At 41.0% G+C, this 22,139-nt stretch overlaps 1 protein-coding gene and 1 long non-coding RNA gene across 5 annotated transcripts in view; one reads left to right on the top strand and one right to left on the bottom strand.

Annotated features, from left to right (window-relative positions):
* The first annotated feature begins 662 nt into the window (after positions 1 to 662).
* snx7 (sorting nexin 7) overlaps positions 663 to 22,139 on the top strand; it is a 58,648-nt gene continuing 37,171 nt past the window's right edge. The window contains exons 1-4 of one of the 2 annotated variants that reach the window (XM_008438530.3): positions 663 to 2,177; positions 15,088 to 15,279; positions 19,278 to 19,388; positions 21,372 to 21,530. In XM_008438530.3, coding sequence (XP_008436752.2) covers positions 2,094 to 2,177; positions 15,088 to 15,279; positions 19,278 to 19,388; positions 21,372 to 21,530 — 546 coding nt within the window. In that variant the 5' untranslated portion in view covers positions 663 to 2,093. The remainder of the gene's footprint in view (positions 2,178 to 15,087; positions 15,280 to 19,277; positions 19,389 to 21,371; positions 21,531 to 22,139) is intronic. The other variant, XM_081601459.1, reaches the window with a different exon arrangement.
* LOC103482402 (uncharacterized) lies at positions 18,680 to 19,512 on the bottom strand. 3 transcript variants are annotated; one of them, XR_014085276.1, is made up of 4 exons: positions 19,422 to 19,512; positions 19,146 to 19,337; positions 18,839 to 18,988; positions 18,680 to 18,765 (listed from the first exon to the last, which is right to left on the bottom strand). It is a non-coding gene; the product is annotated as an uncharacterized LOC103482402 (long non-coding RNA). The 3 variants fall into 3 exon arrangements; XR_536461.3 differs by having other exon boundaries at positions 19,146 to 19,217; positions 19,422 to 19,511; XR_014085275.1 differs by having other exon boundaries at positions 18,839 to 18,999; positions 19,146 to 19,217; positions 19,422 to 19,511.

Here is a 22,139-nt window from a genome sequence, read left to right on the forward strand (position 1 = left end):
AAAACCCTTTTAAGTTCAAAACCCTTCTATACATTATGGTGAAGCATTCTGAATCAGAATGCAAACAATGCGTTAGCAAACATTGCTAATTCCTATCTTTGAATTAGCATAATATTGTATAAAACACTGTTAATTTATTTTCTTCCAGATGCCAGATTCAGTTGGATGAATGAAGGAACAGACTTCATTAATCAAGTAATTGAAAACAAATGTGATAAAGTAAAATATCGGTAAATACTGTCCTAATAGCAGCATTAATATTAAATTTTTGTGTACCTCTAACAATTACTTTTCTGTAGCTTAGAAAATTAACCTGTAACAATAATAGCTAAAATTTTAAGTTAACCTGTAAAAAAAAAACATAAAAAAATCTGAAATTATATCAAATTTAATAATAAAGCAGCAGGCTCACAAATGGTTTTGTTTTTCTCACAGTTTTTACTAATAAAACCACTCCGGAAAGTTGCAGTTACTTTGTGATTTCTCAAAGGTTTTTCCAAGAGTCTCGCCAGGAATAAAAGGCAGTGCCAAGTGAACTTGCTGCAACCCACATCTACTGTTTTACACTCAACAGAAACAATGGGATAACAGCCATTCCAGCTTTGTGTACTATCACTGGAGATAAGGAATATCTTTTACAAAAGTTTGTCTTGCAGCATTCTTGAAACAGATGTGAACCACCATCATGTCTACTAGCGGCAGTGATAAGTTACAGTCCGTCTCTTTCAGTTCTGTGGCTCTCTGTTGATTCTTAGGAACTGATTGTGAACTCACGTGAGTCTTCCGCATCTGCGTACTGTAGATTCCAGTCATAGAAAAGAGAAAATGATTATACTGGAAGTACGTTAGCTATTTACCAAAATAAAAGCACCAGTATTAATTTCGTTTGTTACTTTTCTAACAGTGTTAAATTAATCTAATCTCTCAGAAATTAATGCTTTCTGTCAGAATGTCACATTCATCCTGTTTTATCTGTCATCACTCGCCTTTCTTGAGTTGAAATCAACATCTGCAAAGGATTGTTGCTGACCTTCTATCCAACCAGAAGTACAAGTTTAGGGTCAAGAAAAGGCAAGCTAAAATCTCAGCAGACCCCACACAAACAAACTGCTTAGACCTTCACCTTCAGGTCAAGTAGTGATCCACTACTATAGGTGAACCAGTTATTTGGCTGATGGCAGCTGTTTCTTTTTACAAAAAAACAGCTGACACAGAGACATTTAAAGGCTGGGGTATGTAACTTTTATGAAAATATGTTATTTGTTGTAACTGTCACTATGTCATGGCAGTATATGAGACGGATTATCTGTGAAAAATGCTTGCGCCCTCTCCCTGTCAAAAGCAACCAATCAGAATCAATAGGACTCTCCGCTAAAAAATCTTCTCGCCTGACATTTTTTATCTGTGTCAATCAAAATGTATGTGCTGCTAAATGTGCTAAATGTCCTTAGAGAAACTATCTGCCATCATCGGTGGCCACAGATCGATGGCCTAACAAGTTAGCATCGGTGGCCATCCTAACTAGCCTGAGCATAGTAACGGGGAGAAGCTGTAGCATAACATAGAGCAAGGGGGAGGCTGTGAGCAGAGTGTGCACTAGCTTGATTGACAGCACTAGGACCATCCTCCTGGCTCTGGTTGGTTGTTTCTGATCTAAACCCTATTATTTTATTCCCTCCCCCATAACATTTAGACTTAAAATTCCTTGTTTTTGTGCACAAACTTAGTGAATAAAGCTGATTCCGATTCCAAACTGAACACAACTGTATTTCTCACGAATTATTAGCGCTATAGTTAATGCCAACAACTATTAAACACTATTGTGTAAAACAAGATTGACTGTACCTGATTTTGAATCAATTGATTGCTCCCGTTTTATATGTCTTAGTAACCTACATCTGTGGGTCTCATAATATGTTGTGAGACAAGTATTGTTAATTGACGAATTATAAATAAACTATGGCCAAAGTCGTTATCATGCTTTTATTTTGAAAACGCTCAGGGAAAGTGGTTTCAGTAGCTGTGGCTTGGAATGGAAGTTTTTCTCAATTCTTCCTATTGAAGTTATTTCATTTAAAAAGTCGGGCATTGTAATGAGTGGAGCTACAGTCCCGGCGGACATTTCAGGACACATGTTGGACCTTGATGAGGACGAAGACCTGGAGGTGTTCAGTAAGGTAAAATAAAGTTGGCCTTGAGTCAGCTTTGCTTTGCTCTGGGTTTCTGGTGTTGTGGACTGACCGACTGAGTGGTGTTCCGCTGACACCAGGAAGAGTTGAACAGAACCCGTCAGCTGCCTGTTGCATAGGCTTTTAACTTGTTCCTAACGCCAAACAGTCTTTTATAAAACTGCTGCTGTTTTCAAAGTACTTTATTTTTTAAGAGACTTTTTTTGTCTGTTTAAATAAATTTTGCTGACATTAATTTCTGTAGGTTTTGGAGTGTGAAGCTGACCTTATTTTCGCCTGAGTAAAAGTAAAACCTAGAATTTCAGGCAGAGAATTCACTGATCGATGTTCTGGCCAACACCGAGTTCTCGCCTGACATTTTTTTTATTTCCTGTGCTCTGACTGATTCTTTGATAGGAATGTTAATTTTGAATCCAACAGGAAAATGAAGAAATTTAAAACCTTATCCTCATTTATCAAGATGAGCAAAGCAAAGGTTCCTGACCTGCAGACTTGATTAGGTTTAGGTTTACTTGACATGTAAACATATTCTGGCTTTAAGCTCAGTTTGGGCCTAACCCTCTTTGTAATGAAACGTATCTGACATTAAATATGAATATAAATATGACAAAAAATGCTCCACACTCTCAAGGGGCAGTATTATGTAAAAATAAACTTTTTTGAGGTTTACCTACCAGGAGTGTTTCCTTGATTCTGAGAAATCCTTTAATCTTCCATGGCAGTCACTACACCTTCAGACTTCCTGAAAGTGGAGATTTTAAATAGAGGAACAATTTCAAGGCGTTAAACTACTAAGTCAAATTTCTTTAAGTCATATTTGGGATACAACATTTTCATAACAATTGAAGTCGTTGTCATGCTTTTAGCACAGTTAACTTCAGTTAACTATGTTAACAAATTAAGTTTACATTTTATAGCAGTTGATTGTGCCATTTTATAGCACTATGTGCTTGGAAAACACACAGTACTGCCCCTTTTAGTGTTAATATCAATGATGTGAGTTCATTGTGTCTAATATATTAAATTAATTGGGGTAAACAACAGATTGATTTGATCACTAATCATTGGTCCGAAACAATCATTGCAAAATTAGCCAAATAACGGGTTCAACCACCTATAGTAGTGGACCACTACACTAAAACATGCAAGGAAAACATTATTTGTGGAAATCATGAGTAAAAACATTATTCAATATCTATATGCTCTCACAAGCTCAGGTTATAACATTAAGTAAAATTAGCTACCATAACGAGGCAGATGATACACAGCTCCACATTACGAGCTGTGTATAGAGTCACCCATTTAAGCAAATGGGTGACTCTGAACCCATAAAAGAACGGAACAGATGCTTGGAAGAGATAAATGTGTGGATGTGCCTTAACTTTCTCCAGCGAACCGAAACAAAACTGAAGTTGTTATCTCTGCACATAAAAAAAGAATGATCTAGAGCAGTGTCTCTCAAACTTTTTCAGGCTGAGGACCTGAAAAAGGTCCATTTGTTAACCCATTTAACAAACACTCATAGACCATGTAACTTGACACAACATCTTAATATATACAACCTGAAATGAAAATATTACTGTCTTAATGCACTTATTGTCATTAGTAATTCTACTTGGAGTATCTGGAGTTATTTTGTGAAATTGTGGTTTCTAATCATTCCAATCATGTCAGACACACGGAAATAAAAAAGAAGTTGTTTTTTATTGCAAAAGTTTTATACATTAGTAATGTTTAGACCTATTTGTAATTTAGAAGCACAATTAAAGAAAAATAAACTTTTGAGTTGCTTTGGGAGAAACAAAAATCATCTTATGCACCATTAAATCTAAAAAATATGCACCCATCTATTGTATTTAATTAATTTATTTTTTTAATTAAATTAAAAATAACAATGGTTGTTGGGGTGTGAGCACAGCATCATAAGTAAGTAAAGTAAAAAAAACAAAGAACAGTTCTCACTTACTGAGACTTGAGTCCTACCATCCTACCCGAGTGAAATTAAAGCTGCAGTATGTAACTTTTATAAAAATATTTTTTTCGACATATTTGTTAAAACTGTCATTATGTTGTGACAGTATGGTATGAGAGGTAATTTGTGAAAAATCTATTTCCTCTGCTTTCTCCCAGTACTACCTAGAAAGAACCAATCAGTGGCAGGAGAGGTTTAGTGCTGTCAGTCACAATCTCATGTGGTGCTGCTCATCTTTCCTCCGCCTCACTCTGTGCTATGCTGCAGCTAGCATAGCCTGTCGTGAATGCTCAGTCTAATTAGCATAGCTACCAGTGATGGCAAATAAACGATTTTCCTGTAATGATAAGTTGTTTCTCCACCATCAGCACATTTAGCAGTGAGTGAATGAGGTTGGTTGACAGCACTAAGACCCACCTACTGGTTCTGATTGGTTGTTTTGGTCAGAATGACGCAGTACTTTAGCTAGCAATAGTAGTTCAGGAAGGAGATTGATTGTTTTCACAGATTATCTATCTCATAACAAACTGTCACAATATGTTGACAGCTTTAACAAATATGGAGAAAACATACCGCAGCTTGAATAAAATGCAACTACATAGCATTTTTGAGAAGTCTGGATTGCTTCATGTATATTTTGCATGTTGCCTATGACTGTTACTCGTGGAGAGAGACATTTAATTTTTTGTCAGGGGGCCCAAGATTCCTGGCAGGCACCCTGTGTACCATAGACGTGTTCAAAGGAATCAAATCGCTCGTGATCACTTGGCAGCAGGTGTAACTTGGTTTCCTCCAATTATATAAGTAATCCTGGAGTTGTTTTCTTTCAACCTCTATCTTCAGCTTTTCCTTTGAGTGTCTTGGTTTTAAGTCACTTATTCATTATTATTTTTAAACACAATCATTTGGTAAGCTAACTCTATGCATCACACTTTGAGCTCAAGCCACTTCAAATAAATGGTGGTTTACTTGCATGACCTTGCTGACCGCTAGGCGGTGCTCGTGGCCCACCAGTGGTCCAGGGACACTGATTTGGAGTCAATGCAGAGCTTCAGTTATTACAGCTAGAACCAGAGATCAGGCTGAAATCTGGGTGTGGTGATGAACTCTGACCTGAACCTTCAGAGCCACATAAAAACAGTTACAAAGTCGACCTTCTATCACCTGAAGAACATTTCCAGGATTAGAGGACTAATGTCTCAGCAGGATCTAGAGAAACTCATTCTTGTGTTTATCTTTAGTCCCATTTATTCTGCAACAGTGTCTTTATAGGTCTGTCTAAAACAATCTGATCAGCTGATCCAGAACGTTGCTGCCGGAGTTCTCTCTAAAACCAGGAAGATGGAGCACATCACCCCTGTAGAATTGGCTCTATAGACATAATATAAGAATAGACGCCTCATGGACCGCTCTCACCTATTGTCGCTGCCGAGATTTAGAGTGGCCATCTTGGAAGGGTCGACCGCTCCACTCAGCTTTATATGTCTGGCAGGCACAATGACATATCAGCGCATTTAATCCTTTATTACATGGTTTTTTGATACTGGAGACCATATTCAAACATCTATCAAAGCTACATTTATAAACAATTGTATTTTTTTTATTGTATTGATGCATAATCCAGCATATTTAAATATGCTTAGTGGCTATGACAATAGAATAGGAATGGAATATTCTGATATTGATGTATGATGAGCATTTTACAAACCACACAGCCGTTCATAATTTATTTAATACATTTAGTAATATCAATACATATTTATATAAATATACAAACATAAATAAATAAATAATGATTATTAATGAATGATTAATACTGAATTATATATATTGATATGTTTACATGTGTACATACATATAAACATGTACAGCCTAATATATATTATCTGTCGGCTGTTTTCCAGCCGACGAGTTCTAGCTTCAGAGAGATTCAGCAGCTGATTTTGAGTCCAAAACCGATGTGAGATTCATCCGTGCTGCAGTGAATCCGTCTCTCTTTAAAAATATCTCCCTCCTCTTCCTCTCATTGTGTCTTTATGAAACCTTCAAAACAAAACGGAAGATTTGGGATGTATCTTACTTTTGACAGAGTGAAAGAATTACATATAAATAATTGTCTTTACCACCTGTGCAAACTTTGCTGAACAATGCCATAACAAGTAATATAAGTTTTATAATATATGTTACACTGTCACATTTCTAATGTAGGCTCTTGTGTCACATAATCTAAGTCAATGTTGGAAAATAATACATTTTTTAGATTTACGGAATCTCAGTCTGCCTTCATAGCTGGGCTGAACCCATATTACGTCAAGCACTGTAGCTAATGTTAGCTGGTATCTCGCCGGTGGACATAAATACAGTAAAGTAATATTCTAATCACAATATATACACAATATTATGTCCATCTTACTTGTGAAATGTTGTTTGTGGATCTCTCACATCAATAGTCCATCGATCCGAGCAACAATATCCCTCAGTGCTGAGACATCTTCTGATGTTTTGGTTGAGCAAAGTGAGGGGGACAACCCTTCCAAGATGGCCGCCGTATTTCCTGCGCCGGAGCAGCCAATGCTGGGTCTACTCTTATATTATGTTTATGATTGGCTCACTGTAGCTCAGAGAATCCACCTTATTCCTAACCCCCATGAGGCTTTGCGTGATTTATGGGCGCGACTTCCGCTGCTAACCGGAACCGCCATTTGTTTACATGTTAGTAACTCGTAAACCGGTTTTCCACAGTGATTTTAGGCTATAAAATATGTGGGAACACCAGCTATCACTGCTTAAATGTGGCAATATTGTTTTACCATTACTTGTAGAAATGGCTGCAAATAACCCGCACTAGAATATTTAGCTACTTCATCGACTCAGTTGCTTCGGATGCAGATGCAGGTTTTCTTCCCTTGGCTTTCTATCCACACAATGAAATGCGCACATAAAGCATTTTGGGTTCTCTGGTTAAGTTTAGAATTTTTAGCCAAATTCTTTTTGTTTCCTTATCTGTCGGTAGGCGATGAAAACCACTGCCTTTGTTTTGGGCGCACGTTCAAAACACTCTTGCTGCAGCCACAAATTAAACTTGGTCTGATCATTAGAGAACAGCATAACAGTTACCCAAGGTCCGAAAAGGCAGACACTTTTGAGTGGCAAGTTGCTCTCCATAACAGGTTAATGTGTGATTCGGTTTGGTTCTAGTCCAGTGGGGAGAGATTATCTGTATTACGATCAGGAGCACAGCTGCTGCGGTCATTTCTCCACTGATTTGCAGCGACACTCGGCAACGGAGAACCTTGAGATTCTGGTTGTGATGGTCTAAATCAGTGGTCCCCAAACCTTTTCCTGTGAGGGCCACTTAACTTTTCCCTTCTCTGGTGGGGGGCCGGAGTCAGTTTGTAACAGAATAAGTGTTACACGTTTATCACCTGCGCTTCTGGAATTTGTTGACGGGGGTGGGGGGTTGGTGTGCACGCGTTACTCGATTGATTTTTACCCAGAAAGCACAAGGGCAAAAACTGTTAGTGAAACGGTCACTGGGACTGACTAGTATATATTCCATTGAGGGAAAGTAACTTAAGTAACTTTAACATATGAATTCCTCATATGTTAACAACATAAAGGCTCGTTTTGAAGTATAAGCTGCTACTTACAGGCGTTGATTCGAAGAATTCGATCTGGAATGCGGCGTTCATAACAAACACGTGTGTTCTTCTGCTCTACTGCTAGCAAACAACTATACTGATTAAATAACATAAAAGTCAAGTCCCTAAAATTCCAACAGATGGCAGCAATGCACCATGCAAAACAAAACACCCACAGTTTACAGGACACACTTCCTGCTAAAGAGCCCCCTGGTGGTTAAACCAGAAAATACAATATATGAAAAAAAATCTAAATGCTCTCTGGTATTGTTCAGGGGGCCGGACCAAATGTGGAGGCGGGCCGGATCCGGCCCGCGGGCCATAGTTTGGGGACCACTGGTCTAAATGAAGCCAGATATTTTATTTTGTCTTATAAAAAATTTTCCTGGCCCAAATATAATGATAAAGATTCAGCTCATGAACTTTATTTTTAAAATACAAACAAAAAATAAAATTCACATCACAACAAGCTAATATTATGTAGTTCTGGAGTTTTATTACCGTCAGTTCTAAAGAGAAACGAGCTGTTAGCAGCGCTGCTAAGTCACGGTCATTCCGTTACAAAACTTAATGCTGTGTTCCTGTCGCTCCCGGTGATTAAACTCACAATTGCAATCCTCTGTACGGAGCAGCTCTCTGATAGCAGACGGTGTGTCCGTGAACAGGTTTAACTAAATATTGTATTATAACCGAATAGAGAGATTTAACTTTTATCATGAATATAGATTAGCAAAAAACCCTACAAATTACAGTGAAATACTGCTACTTCCGGTGGGCGCTGAAAGTAAGACCCATAATCGTTTCCCCAGGAAGCCTCACAGGAATAAGATGGATAGACTTTAAAATTCTCATTAGTCCAGAGGTTCCCAAACTGTGGGGCGCGCCCCCTAGAGGGGGCGCCGTGCCATTGTAGGGGGGGCGCGGGAAGCCGTCTGGATGAAAAAAAAACAAACAAAAAAAACATGAACGCTGTATGCGCTGGGTTTTTACCTTAGAATGGAAAACTCTCTGTTATTTCTCTGTCAATTTGATACAGCAGGGCAGGGGTGCCGAAAGTCGGTCCTCAAGGGCCGCATCCTGCATGTTTTAGTTCTCTCCCTGGTTTAACGCACCTGGATCAAATGATGGCTCGTTAGAAGCCCTAATAACTGAAAAGCTTAACAAGCTGAAAAGGACCTGGAATGCGGTGTTCATAACAAACACGTGTATTCTTCTGCTCTACCGCTAGCAAACAACCGGTACTGTGATTCTCCTTTGTAGAATAATTCACAGAAAATAATTGAGCTCTTTCTCAGTGTCGAACATTTAATTTTTTTTTTCCGCTACACCATCAGCTGTCATCAAACTCAGCTGACCGGCCCTCAGCTGTCATCGAACGTTCGCTCTCTCTCTCTCCCTCATCCGGGGAGCCTTTCACAATAAAACATTTTACATTTCATAACTCCTATTTTCACGCTTACACTACTTCCCCCTTACAACAAAAGAAGCGTCCCCGCTTCAAAACATAGCAAATAAAATGGGGTGATTTAGTACAAGAAAACAGCCATTTTCATAAACTAGAATTATACTTTTACAGGAATGAACGTTTAACACAGGAAACAAGGAAGAGAAAAATAAATAAATAAATTACAATGACACTTCAAAACCCATTCTGAACAGGGCACCAGAGTAACCAAAAGTCATAACTTAACAGTGAAGAATGGGGGGGAGGGGGGAAAAGTAAAATAACTCTTCAGAAGTCAGGGCTATACCTGTCTGGAGGACGAAAGGGATGCCCGTACCTAGTTTGTTGTTTCACTGGGGTTGGAACTGCACTGTCTGGTGGGCCTGCTACTACAGTTGGAATATTGCCCTCACTTTGACCTCTAGATTGAGTAACATGTGCCAGGTCAGGTGTTGCCATACTACTATACTCAAATGTCCAAGGCCTAGAGCCTGAGAGGGCGGTTAGAGTGGGGGGCCCAGTACATGGTGGAGCATCTGTCACAGATGACCTGGGTACAGGGGACCTATACGGCTTGAGACGGTTGTAGCGAACAACTTTGGGTTTAGCTCTGGGGTCAAGTTGATCTAACACCTCATAGTCAACACCCATGTCCACCTCAAAATCCAGCCGTTTTAAAACTTTGAAAGGACCAGTCCATCTAGGAGCCAACTTATGTCTAGACAACGAGGGGATGTCAACCCACACTAGATCCCCAGGATCATAAGCTTCATGTCTCACTTGCCTGTCATAATGGTGCTTCTGTTGTATGGCTGTAGCAGCCATGTTAGCAGCTGCAGTGTCAAAAGCAGAACACAGTTTGTTTAGGAGACTAGTAGCATACTCATTAGGTGCACATGTAGGTGTTTGCTCATTGTTAGTGGGAGCACTAAGGAAAAGATCGGCGGGTAAACGAGCCTCCCTACCATGAACCAAAAAGATTGGGGTGAAATTTGTAGTGGAGTGTACACAAGTGTTGTATGCAAACTCAACCTGTTTCATGTGTACATCCCACTCTCCCCCTTTTGAGTAAAGGTACTTAGCTAACTGGTCTTTTATTGATCTGTTAGCCCGTTCCACCATTCCATTTGACATTGAATGGTATGGAGATGTCCTTGTTTTGTGTACACCCATACTCAAACACAGACATTTAATAAGGTCTGAGTCAAACTGACGTCCTTGGTCAGTGTGTAGGCTGTGGGGAACACCATGGCGACAAATGTAGTCCTCAAACAAACACTTGGCTACAGTAACAGCTCTCTGGTCAGGAAGTACATACAGGTTAATGTACTTCGTGAAATAGTCCATTACAACAAGCATGTATCTGTTTCCATAAGTAGTGAGGGGCAACTCTGTGAAATCCATCGCTATTTTTTCAAATGGTTTTGAGACAACAACATGTTTCAAAGGGGCCTGCTGACAGGGCGTTGGCGGCCGCCGTGCCTCGCACGCCACACATTCTAAACACCACTCAGTTATATCCCGAGACATGTAAGGCCAGTAGCACCTAGCTTGAGCACACTGTAAAGTCTTTACTGCATCAAAATGTCCAGCAAGAGAATGACCATGTAGTGCCTTGAACATTTCTTTTTGTAGACCACTTGGAACAACAATCTGCACAACAGGATCGCCAGGGGGATGCCGAACCTGCCGACAGAGAAGAGAGTCACTAACGATTAGTTTTGGAAACTCCCTCCAAAAGTGTCTATGCTCTGCAGAGCACTTCTTTATCTTTGCAAAGGGAGGCCTGTTATTTGTAAGAACCCATTCCAGAACAGTTTTTAACACAGGATCGTTGTTCTGGGCCTGTCTAAGATAGTCAGTGTCTCTGTTCAGGAAAGAGGGGTCAATAGGGTGACCTTGAGCCACCTGGTGGACCGATCAGTAAAATCCACAGAATTTGCAGTTACTGTTGGAACAAGAGGAGAGTTTGAGGGATTTGAAGCAGTAGAGCAGTCAATTGCAGGGGATGGTAGGCGTGACATTGAATCAGCATTTGCATGTTTGTGTCCTTGTCTGTGTTCAACAACCCAGTCATATGGATCTATTTCAAGGGCCCACCTGGCTCTACGTCCAGTTGGGTCACAGTCCAAAGCCATTTTCCTCAGACTAAGAAGAGGTTTGTGGTCAGTGATGATCCGAAAGCGGTGTCCAGTTATATATTGGCGAAAATGCCTAATAGACCAGACAATAGCCCATAGCTCTCTGTCATAGGTGGACCAACATTTTTCTCTTTTAGTGAGGACATGACTACCGCAGGCAATTACATTTTCCATATTCGTGTCATTTGTCTGCGATAGTACACAACCAATAGCCACATTTGAAGCATCTGTAAAAAGCAGAAATTCACATGAAAAGTCTGGATAAGAGAGAACGGGAGCGCTGCTTAGAGCATGTCGCAAGGTAGACAGAAACTGAACTCTGTTCAGTTTCTGTCCAACAAAATAGTTTCCCTTTTTGGGTGAGTGCATGAAGTGGCTCAGACAGCTTGGCATATTGATAGATAAACGATCTGTAGTATGAGCACAAACCTAAAAAGGCTCTCACTTCTGTGGGGCTGTTTGGGGTGGGCCACTGCTTTATCTTTTCAACATTTTTGGAATTTGGCCTAAGGCCTCCAGGAGATACAACATGCCCAAGCAAAACCACTTCTTTTTGCGCAAAGTGGCATTTGGAGGGTTTCAGTTTCAGATTGGCTGCTCTGAAGCGGTCAAAGACTTCTCTTAGGTGTTCCAAATGAGTAGAGAAGTTAGCACTGTATACAATTACATCATCAAGGTAAACAAGGCAGGTTTTCCATGACAGACCTTGTAAAACCAATTGCATCAGATACTGAGACGTAGGTGGAGCATTTACCAGTCCCATTGGCATTACATTAAACTGGTAGAGAGCTCTACCTGTGGTGAAAGCTGTTTTCATTTTGTCTTGTTCATCAAGCTGCACTTGCCAATAACCTGATGGTGCTGAGAACTGAAGAGCCTCTGAGCGCATCCAGTGTGTCATCAGTACGCGGCAAAGGATGAGCATCTTTAGTGGTGACGGCATTTAAACCTCTATAATCTACACAAAACCGCCATGAACCGTCCTTTTTTCTCACCATGACCACAGGGGCAGCCCATGGGCTATGACTGACTTCAATAAGTCCCTTATCCAACATTTCATTCACCTGTGATTCGATGATCTCCTGCATTTGTGGTGAGGTGCGGTAAGCTCGTTTACGAACAAGAGGTGCAGTGCTGGTATCAATTTTGTGCTTTACAATGTCTGTCCATCCAAAATTGTTGGGGTTTTTACTAAAAATGTCCATGTACTTTAGCAAAAGGTCATTAAGTTGAGACTTTTCCACAGGAGATAACTGTTCCTCATTCAGATCAAATGGCACTTGGAGCTGTTGATTGAATTGATTTGAGTTGGTGGTTTGGTCCATGTCAACGTGACAAATAGGGGTTGGCTGAATTGGAGTACTGTTCACGATGACGTCCTCTTTAAAGGCAGGGAAAAACTGTCCTACTTTCATCCCAGGTTGTAACGTCACAGATCCATTAATTGGGTTCAGAAGGCGGACAACAGCAAAACCATTTCTTGCTATGGATAGAGTACGGGCCACCGAAATGCCAACCAAGTCCAACTGGTAAGGCTCAAGGCAGCCATCATAGACATCAGGAATGTCCACAGTTACTGTCGGAGGTGTTAATGACACTTCACAGTTGACCTCACAATGTGGTGGAACCACTGTACATTCTGTTATAGATGCTGTACAGTTTAAGGGAGCCAACTGGGGTTTTCTGAGGAGAGGAATCTCTGCTCCATATAAATTACAGCTTTCCCGACCAAAATCCAGAACTGCATTATGGAGTTGTAGAAAGTCCATACCAAGAAGAGTGCTTTCACTAACATTCCTCATCACCTGCACATCATGGTGTAAGGTATGTGAGCCCATCTTCAGAGTCACTTCAATGGTGCCTAACGTGTCTAAACTGTGGCCCGTCACAGCTTTTGATAAGATAATGTTTTTATTCCAAGGGTCTTTTAGCCAGTGCAGGAATAGTCATTTGGGTTTTTTCACTTATAAATGAAATGTGGGAACCTGAATCCATGTGTGTCAGACCCCTCTAAGATCCCATTAATATACGAGGTAAAAGGTGTTTCACTTACTGGTGCCATCATTGTGCTAGGTTCTGGAAGTTCTAGCGTGGTAGGTGGGGAACCACCAGGTGGCAGTGACACACCATTTTCAACTCCAGCAATTCCACCGTCATTTTGGGCTTTACTTGAGTGAGCTGATGAGCGCCCCTCCTCAACAGCTAGTATTCGTTTCCCTGGTAGTATGAGCCATCAGTTGAGTAGCCTGGATGGTTACGATCGGAATGGTAGTCAGCTGGTTGGCGATGATACATAGGTGGAGGTGCCATGAATTTTTGGTCCTGAAATGAGACATGTTTTCGTTGAGGGCTTTGGCTCCTCTGCCTCCATTCATATTGGCGTCTCCCAGATGATTGGCAACGTCCTCTATTGTCCTCATTGTAGAAGCCACTGGACCGTGAATATTTTCCATTGCTGGCCCTGAAAGAAGGGGAACCAGATCTATACCCCCTGCTGTATAGATTCTCATTTGGACTGCGCCCAGATCGGTGTCCGTACTCAGGGGAAGGCTGGCGAAACTGTCTTGTTGGTGAACGAGAATCTCTGTTATCCAACTTCAACTTTAGTGTCCCTAGTTCTTTACTGAGATCCTTTACAGTACTAGTGAGGTCCTGTATGGCAGTTTTAAGATATGCTTGCTCACTGGAAACAGTATTTACAGAAGATGCGTTTACAACTTGTGCTGCAGCACCTGGTAATACTGGTGATATTAAACAAGCAGCCTGACGAGCTCGCTCTGCTCGTGCTGCAACCTCAAAAGCCTCCTGAAACGTCTTCACTCCACTCTCGTGGCACTTGATCTGTAGCTCCTGATCCAAACCAGCAATGAAACGGGACATTTTCATGTACTCACTCGCATTTTTCTCAAAATCAGGGAATGCCTCTTTCACTAGACGACATATATCTGCAGCATAGACTTCCATCGCTTCATTTGGCAGGCGATGAAGTGCATTGGGAAAAGTCTGAAAAGAGGCAATGACATCCTTCTGCCCGAACGCGTCCTGGAAATTCAAAGGAGAAAAAGTTTGGGTACCACTGTGTTAGTCTATAAATCACTGAACGGCTTAGCACCACAATACATTAACGATCTCCTGTTGCATATCTTTAATTTCGTCCTCTTAAATGGATGGCTGCTCCCTTCTTCCCTCAGTCTGTAACCATAACAAGTAGTTCTTTAAAAGGATCTTATGATCAGAGTAAAGTTAAGGAATTATCTTGAATTGACTTAATGCTGTCAGTTAAATAAAGGCTCAGAGTGAGACCTCTGTCTGCTGCAGAGGTCAGAGTTTTCTTGCTGACCTCAGCAGATTCTGACCAGACCTACAGGTAGCAAAGCATGGTTCACTGATATAAACAGAGTGATTTGAATGAGAACCTGTGTGGAACCTGTAAACACTTCAGTTTCTAATGTGTTGCTGCTGCACCGCTGCCCTGCTGCTGTCAGCTAAGTTATCAGGAAACAGTGCAATGTTGTGAGGACTGGACGCATGGAGGGTAATTTTATCATCTCTAATTGTTTTCTTCTTCAGAAGGTGTGTATTGTTCCACTTACTAAGCATGGTTAAACATTCAAGTTTCTTTAAACATTTGTCTGGATCAGCTCTCCCTTATGAAACCATTGTGCTAAGCTAACAGCGGCCATACTGTCTGTTGATCCAGAACACGTCCCTGGCGGATGGCAACCCCATGCCCAACTCTCCTGATTCCATGGTCAACCAGTTCCGACTGGATGAAGAGAATGAAGAGGAGCAGCAAGGTGCCATTAATAAAGACATCTTTGTTACTGTTGACAACCCAGAGAGCCACATTTCTGCTATTGAGACCTTCATTACGTACAGAGTTGTAACCAGGGTGAGTTGCTAATGTTACTTTTGTCCAGTCAATATTGATTGTTCCACAGTCACTGGTGAACAGGTTCAGATTAAATGTAAATATTTAATCTGAATCCATTTAAATGTTCAAATGAAATGTTTCTTTAAGTGAGAAACTTAAATGTTCGGTCTCTGTCTCAGTCCCTTAATCCTGGGACATTAGTCCTTCCTTCCTTCCTTTCCCCCCCCCTCCCCCTCCCCGCCCCCTCTCTCTCTCTCTCTCTCTCTCTCTCTCTCTCGGGACATATTAAGTATTGTTGAATTGAACTGAATCTAGTTTTCCTTCCTTCCTTTTCTGCCTTTGTTCCATCCACCCACCCAGCAACATGACCCTAGTCAGTGGTGGGAAGTAACGAAGTACAAGTACTTCATTACTGTACTTAAGTACAATTTAAGTACTTTACTTAAGTAGATATAATAATTGGTACTTTCTACTTTTACTCCACTACATTTTACAGTAAATATCTGTACTTTCTACTTCACTACATTTCTACAAAACTGTCGCGTTACTCCTTACATCCAAGTCGCGTTGCTCTTTTTTCCGTTAAAATGTGAAGTTCAGGGATTTAAGGTGGCGCCGTAAAATCCCAGTAATAACGTGACTTAGTGTCTGTTGTCACCCATCGCCTCCCCCTTTACTCGCACGCGGAGCTCCAGACATGCGCAGTGGTTTCCTCTGAGCGGGAGGAGATGTCTGTCTAATCGTCATTAATATAATAACGCTGCATAAATCATAAGATATGGCGACATGTAAAATCAGCAGCGCTTCGCTTTCACAGACGGTGGGGACTTCAACTTTTAGCGTCACTTGGAAGGAAAGCGTAAAGAAAGGTAAACTATGTGGACGTGATGCTAGCAAAGCTAGCTGTACTGAGACACATGTTACATCTGCGATGAAAAAAAGTTGTCACTCATGAACTGAATTATTGTGTGGAGGTGTTGACTGAGGTGTCGTAAATATGAGACAACGCTGGTACCAAAATGCAATAAAGTGGTATGATATTCAGGAACGATCCGATTCTTCTGGACAGATCTTTACTGATTAAATTTATTTAAGCTCTAAGTATTTAATATCTAGGTGTTTTATGGGAATGTGGATCTTTCAGATCAATTTGAGAAGCCATTTTGATAGGTAAAAGTTATTTTTTTGTGTCATGTAGCGCGGGGTGCTGGTCTTGACTTGGTCTTGGGTAGGTGGTCTTGACTACAACACTACTACTGGCTCCTTGGTTGTCTGTCCTCCCCCACTCACCTTCTTTCCATCCCCTTTCTGTTGGATTTCTTTCAAAATAAAAGCCACTAGTGGCAAAAAAAGTGAAGTTCATGTTATGTTAGGACAGAGACAAGATGTTTCCATCCCTGAAATTATGATGCATAGAATCACATATCTAAGTCTAAACTATGTTACAGAGTAGACACAATAAAAACATGCTTTATCTGTAGCATTTATTAAAATGGCACATTTCCAATGTATTAAAATTAAATATGATCAGTACACTTAATGATATTAGCGATTAGGTAATCCATTCAGCAAGTACTTTTACTTTTAATACTTAAGTATTTTTAAAAGCCAGTACTTTTTTTTACTTTTACTTAAGTACAAATGTTAATGTGGTAGCTTTACTTTTACTTGAGTACATTTTTGTCTGTGTATTTGTACTTCTACTTAAGTAAATTTTTTGAGTACTTTCTCCACCACTGACCCTAGTGGGGTCTTGAGGTTTGCTGATGCCTATCTCCAGCAGTCAACTGATGAGAGGCGGGGTCACCCTGGACAGGTCGCCAGTCCATTACAGGTCAACACCGAGACGGACAGGACATATGTCCACATGTCAGAGTTTCCCCCAGTGTATTATAAGCCTGGCAGCCCGCCATGCTTTACTAGCTTCGTCGTCAGGCTAAGCGTTGCTTGTTTACGTTTCTTTTGCACTTAACATTTCACTAGCAGAGCAGATTTATTCCTAAGGGATAGGTTTATAATAGATTGGTTTATAGTTTATGTTTTTAAACCCGACAGCGCGCGGACCAATCACTCAACTGGCGCTTCTGCGGCACTCAGCTGGATCCGTAACTGATTTAATGAGCCATTCGCAGTTTCACTGTACCGGCCGTGTGTACTTAGACTTGCATGGCTTAATCTTTGAGAAAAGCATATGCTACTGGCATATGCTTGTCATGAGGTAAAGCGGGATCGCGCAAACTGGACACAGGCTGACCTGTATGGATGTTTACATCTACTTACTGTGAGGAATTATGATCCTTTGGAGAACTCTAGGTAAGAGTTTAAAACCCGCCGCGTTAGCTCTGGTTGCGCAGCTCAATGTGAACCGCAGGAATAACTCATAGCGAATTCAGAGGTCGCGTTGTGGAGCGGTCAGAATGATTTATCTTTGTGAACGAACAATTATATGTGCTTTTTACATCTAAGCACGTTGCCCAGCATGTGGCTCTGTGTCTGTCTTCCCTGTAAAGTTTATGTCTGTGGTCCAGGTTGGCCGGAGAGTTTGTGGATAACGAGCAGCGCTAACCTCATCATGCAGGTTCAGCCCAGTGAGGAGCTTTCGCGCTGTCCTCGGAGTCACGTGTCACGCTGATTTTCTATTATTTTATTATTAGTTTTAGTATTATTTTTCCGGTTACATGATGCATCAAACCATATCAATCTCTGTGCGCGGCCGCACGGAGATCTGAGAAACTGGTCCCATAAATTCAACCAACCAAAATAGTTTCTGTGACGCTTATTAAAAACTCAACAGACATTGAATTAAATCTCCAGTTTGTTGTGCATCTCTGCGTAGTGCAGCAGATTACAGGGCCGGTCCAAGGCTGTATGAGGCCTGGAGCAGAATTTGATTTAGGGGCCCCTTTTGTTGCTAAAAACATCAGCACCTCTAACAGCTTCTGTGTTAGATTTAGTGAAATATGGGAGAAGGGAGTAGTTTAATTGGTCAGCTTAAAAAGCAATAAGTTATAATCGCAGTTTACTAATTTGTATTTGTAAATTCAAATATTAAACTCACAGCATCAGATTGTTGCTATGGTAACAAAACAATCTATGAATATTATTTTAAGTTTTACAAAGTAAACTTGCCAGCTCCTTAAAATCTTGTATTTAAATGTAAACAATTTAAAATAATTTAATTCATATAACATTTAACAGCATTGATAATCTCAATAAACAAGTGCTGGTCTGCGTTAAAATATTAGTGTTTATGGGGCCCCTGAAGCCCTTGGGGCCTGATGGAACCGCTGACTTAATTTGGATTAAACAGAAGTGCAAATTTGTTGCTTTTAGACTAGTAGTGGTGGTTTAAATAGCATTTCACTGGAGATCTTTTCCCATAATATATAATTACACAGTAATACTTTTACATTTCCTGTCAACTTAACATCTTTTAATACAAAAACATGGTGGACCACCTCGATGCCCCGACCATTGGGCTTAGCAAGTTTTCTGGGGGAAACCCTGCATGTAAAACAGTATTTTAGGTTTGGCAACATGCAGTGAGAAAATTCCGTGTTAGTAGAGCTTTAATTACCAGCAAAATCACTGATTAAATAATAATATTTTCTGCTGGCATATGGATTCAAAGGATGACGTTCAAACCAAGATCTCTTCAGATTACTTGCAAGCCTGACTGCTGCTGGAGATCTTTCCTCTTCACATCATCACCGTTCAAGTGATGCATCTGTGAAGACACTAGGATAACATCAATTATGACAACATAACATTTCTCTTTTTGGGATAAATTAAGTATTGTTGAATTGAACTGAAAACTAAAATTGATTTCCACAAACATTTGCAGTGTAACACAGCAGATTTCAGTCAGAAATATGAACAATTACCAGCAGAATGGTGATGACTTCATTCATGATGGTCCCTCTTGAAAATGAGATCTGGATCTCAACAGGGTTTACCTGGTTAAATAAAGGAAATAAAAAAAATGATGGAAGTTGTCATCTGAATCTGTTCTCCAGACCACCTGCAGCGAGTTCGACTCCAGCGAGTATGAAGTACGGCGACGCTACCAGGACTTCCTGTGGCTCAAAAGCAGATTGGAGGAAAACTACCCAACTCTGATCATCCATGTATGTATCACAGCATCAACTTTTCCGCCTCACCGATAAGAGATAGGAAGTGCTGAGGTTTCTGTTAGTTCTCTGAGCCAGATCCGTTACCTTCTTTTGTTGTTGTTGTTCTTTCTTTCTAATTTCATAATGGCTTCTTTCCTCACCGTAAATCTGTGCATATTTAAATTATTTAGATCTGAAGTGACAGCTTTCGTCTTATTGAGTGGATATTTGAGAATATCCATGTGTCATGGATGCAGCAGGTTCCTCCTCAGTGTTTGATCTCAACACTGTGGGGCTTCCTGAGCACGTTAGTCAGAAGATGCTCTGTGTCATGGCAACAGTTCTCTTGACCCTCAGGAGAAACCAGTGAGCAGTTGGACTGAGTCACAGTTTGTAGTGCTAGCAACTGGAACTCAGTTTGAATATCAACATGTTTTGTCCCTCACAACAGAAAGTGAAACATATAAGCTGTGTCTGAATTCAGGGTCTGCATCCTTCGAAGGACGGATTTGTAGACCGATTACGTCATAGCGTGGCGACAAGGGCTGTCCGAATTCAAAGACTCCTTCAAATGCGTCCTTCTTTTCCCCAGATTTGAAGGATGGGTCCGATGTGTCCTTCACGGCCCACGATATCCCATAATTCATTGCGGGTTCCAACTGGGTGTTCAGGCATACCGTCAATGGCGGTGAATAGAGTCAAATTATTTAGCTATATAACACTTGTACCAAATCACGTTGTGTCATTAAAACGTTTTTAGGCGAGAATGTAAGTGTGTAAATCTCAAATATCTGCTCGGCTCATCAATACATCACCTAATTGCAATATTGCTCTGACATTTTCTGTAGCAGACATTGTCTGCTACCGCTGCGTTAACAGCCAGCTCCCCTCACCAGCTGTCAGCTGGCCGGGCGCTCCAGGTTCGGTATACTGAGGGAAAACGCCTAACTCCTGGCACACTGTTATAAAAACTCCCGCTAGCTTTCCCCAATGAGTGGGAGTTAAACACCGATATTATTCAGACAGGTCTGGTTGAAAAATGTTTGGTTTATAAAATATTTCAAAGCAAAGCACATCGGTTTGATTGATTAATAAAAGTTAAGCCTTCAAAACATAATAGGTTTATTTAACCGTAATGTCCTATCTGCAATGTGGAGAGTGTTATATTTGTAAATGAATAATCTGCTTATATGTATTCCTTGTAGAAAAGTGCAGTACACATTTGAACATTTTAGAATCAAACTAAGAGATTTCCTTTTTACTTTTACTTTTACTTTTATAGTGAACATCATTCACTATAAAAGGTGAAGAATAATTTAGAAATCAGTAATACATGACTGAAAACCAAACTTCGGCTCGGCTCCGTTTTTTTTCTTTTTTTTTTTTCTCCGCTCTCTGCTTTACGCTGTCACAGTTACTAGGCAACATAAGTTACGCTGAGGTGGGGGCGGGGACAGTTAGTCAAGGCTAGACCTGTCCGAATCCACAGATATTTTTCTTCCGGTCTTGGTTTATTCCCGGCCTTTGAAGGACCTGTCCTACGTAGACCAGTCCTTCGAAGAATGCAGACCCTGAATTCGGACACAGCTCATCAAATGTTCAATATTTGTACATTTGATGAGTTTTGCTGAGAGAGAATGAAAGTCCTTACATTCAGCAAACGATTCTGAGCTCGTTACAGGCTCTGACACTGCTGTAGCAGAACTGGGTCAGTCACATCCTCCTAGTCAGAGCAGCCAGGTCAGTTTTGGCAGATGTCACAGATATCCACTGGTTGAAGCTCTTTGGGCAGGCCGTTTATCTTGGCAGTGAAGGCCAACGCAGAGCCAAACTATACACTGCCTGAAAGCCAGCCCCACGTGTCAGACATGACAGAAAACACGGTGATCCCCTGAGAGCTTTGTGCTACGCTACATGAGCTGCTGCACACAAGTGCTTCATCCTCATCACATTGGTTTCGTGGGTGAGATTTAAGTTTCTATGTTGGCGTGTTTGCAGCCTCTCCCAGAGAAGTTTGTGATGAAGAGCATGGTGGAGCGCTTCAATGACGACTTCATAGAGACCAGGAGGAAAGCACTACACCGCTTCCTCAATCGGATCGCCGAGCACCCCATCCTTTCCTGCAGCCACCACTTCAAAGTCTTCCTCACTGAAGAGGTTTCTCTCATAGACATGCACGCACAGTGGGAGGGGTGGGGAATAATTTATTCATATATATAACAGCCAGGGAGCCACACAGCTAAAGAGCTTCAAAAAAACGACTCTAGTGCAAAGAAAGAATAAAAGTTAGAAATCTGAAATGAAATGTCACATAATTATGAAAAGCTTTTCAAAAATGAAAAGGTCCTTAGCTTTGATTTAAAGGTCCAGGACTGTGGCCTGGTGTAGATCCAGTGGAAGTTGGATCTACACCAGGCAGATCTTGGGTAGACTGCTGTGTTTTAGCTCTTGGAACATTTAGAAAAGCATGACGCAGTGATGTCAGGCATACCAGCTGGGGCGAAACCATTAGCTTTAAAAATCAAGAAGAAACGTTTCAAAGCTATTCTAAAACGACCAGACAGCCAGCAGAGAGACGGAGGATAAAACCACATTTTGGACCAACTGAAGCCTGTTGAGGGACAGCATCTGTAGGCTTCTCGAGATCAATAGCTTAAAAACTCTGGCATTGATTTTAAATGATCTAGGTTAGCGGTTCTCAATGTGGGCGGTACCGCCCCCCAGCGGGCGTTCAGAGGACGGCAGGGGGCGCTGGCGGACATTTTT

The sequence above is a fragment of the Poecilia reticulata genome, chromosome 20 (genome assembly GCF_904066995.2).
Source record: "Poecilia reticulata chromosome 20, P_reticulata-male-v2, whole genome shotgun sequence".
NCBI classification, from domain to species: Eukaryota; Metazoa; Chordata; class Actinopteri; order Cyprinodontiformes; family Poeciliidae; genus Poecilia; species Poecilia reticulata.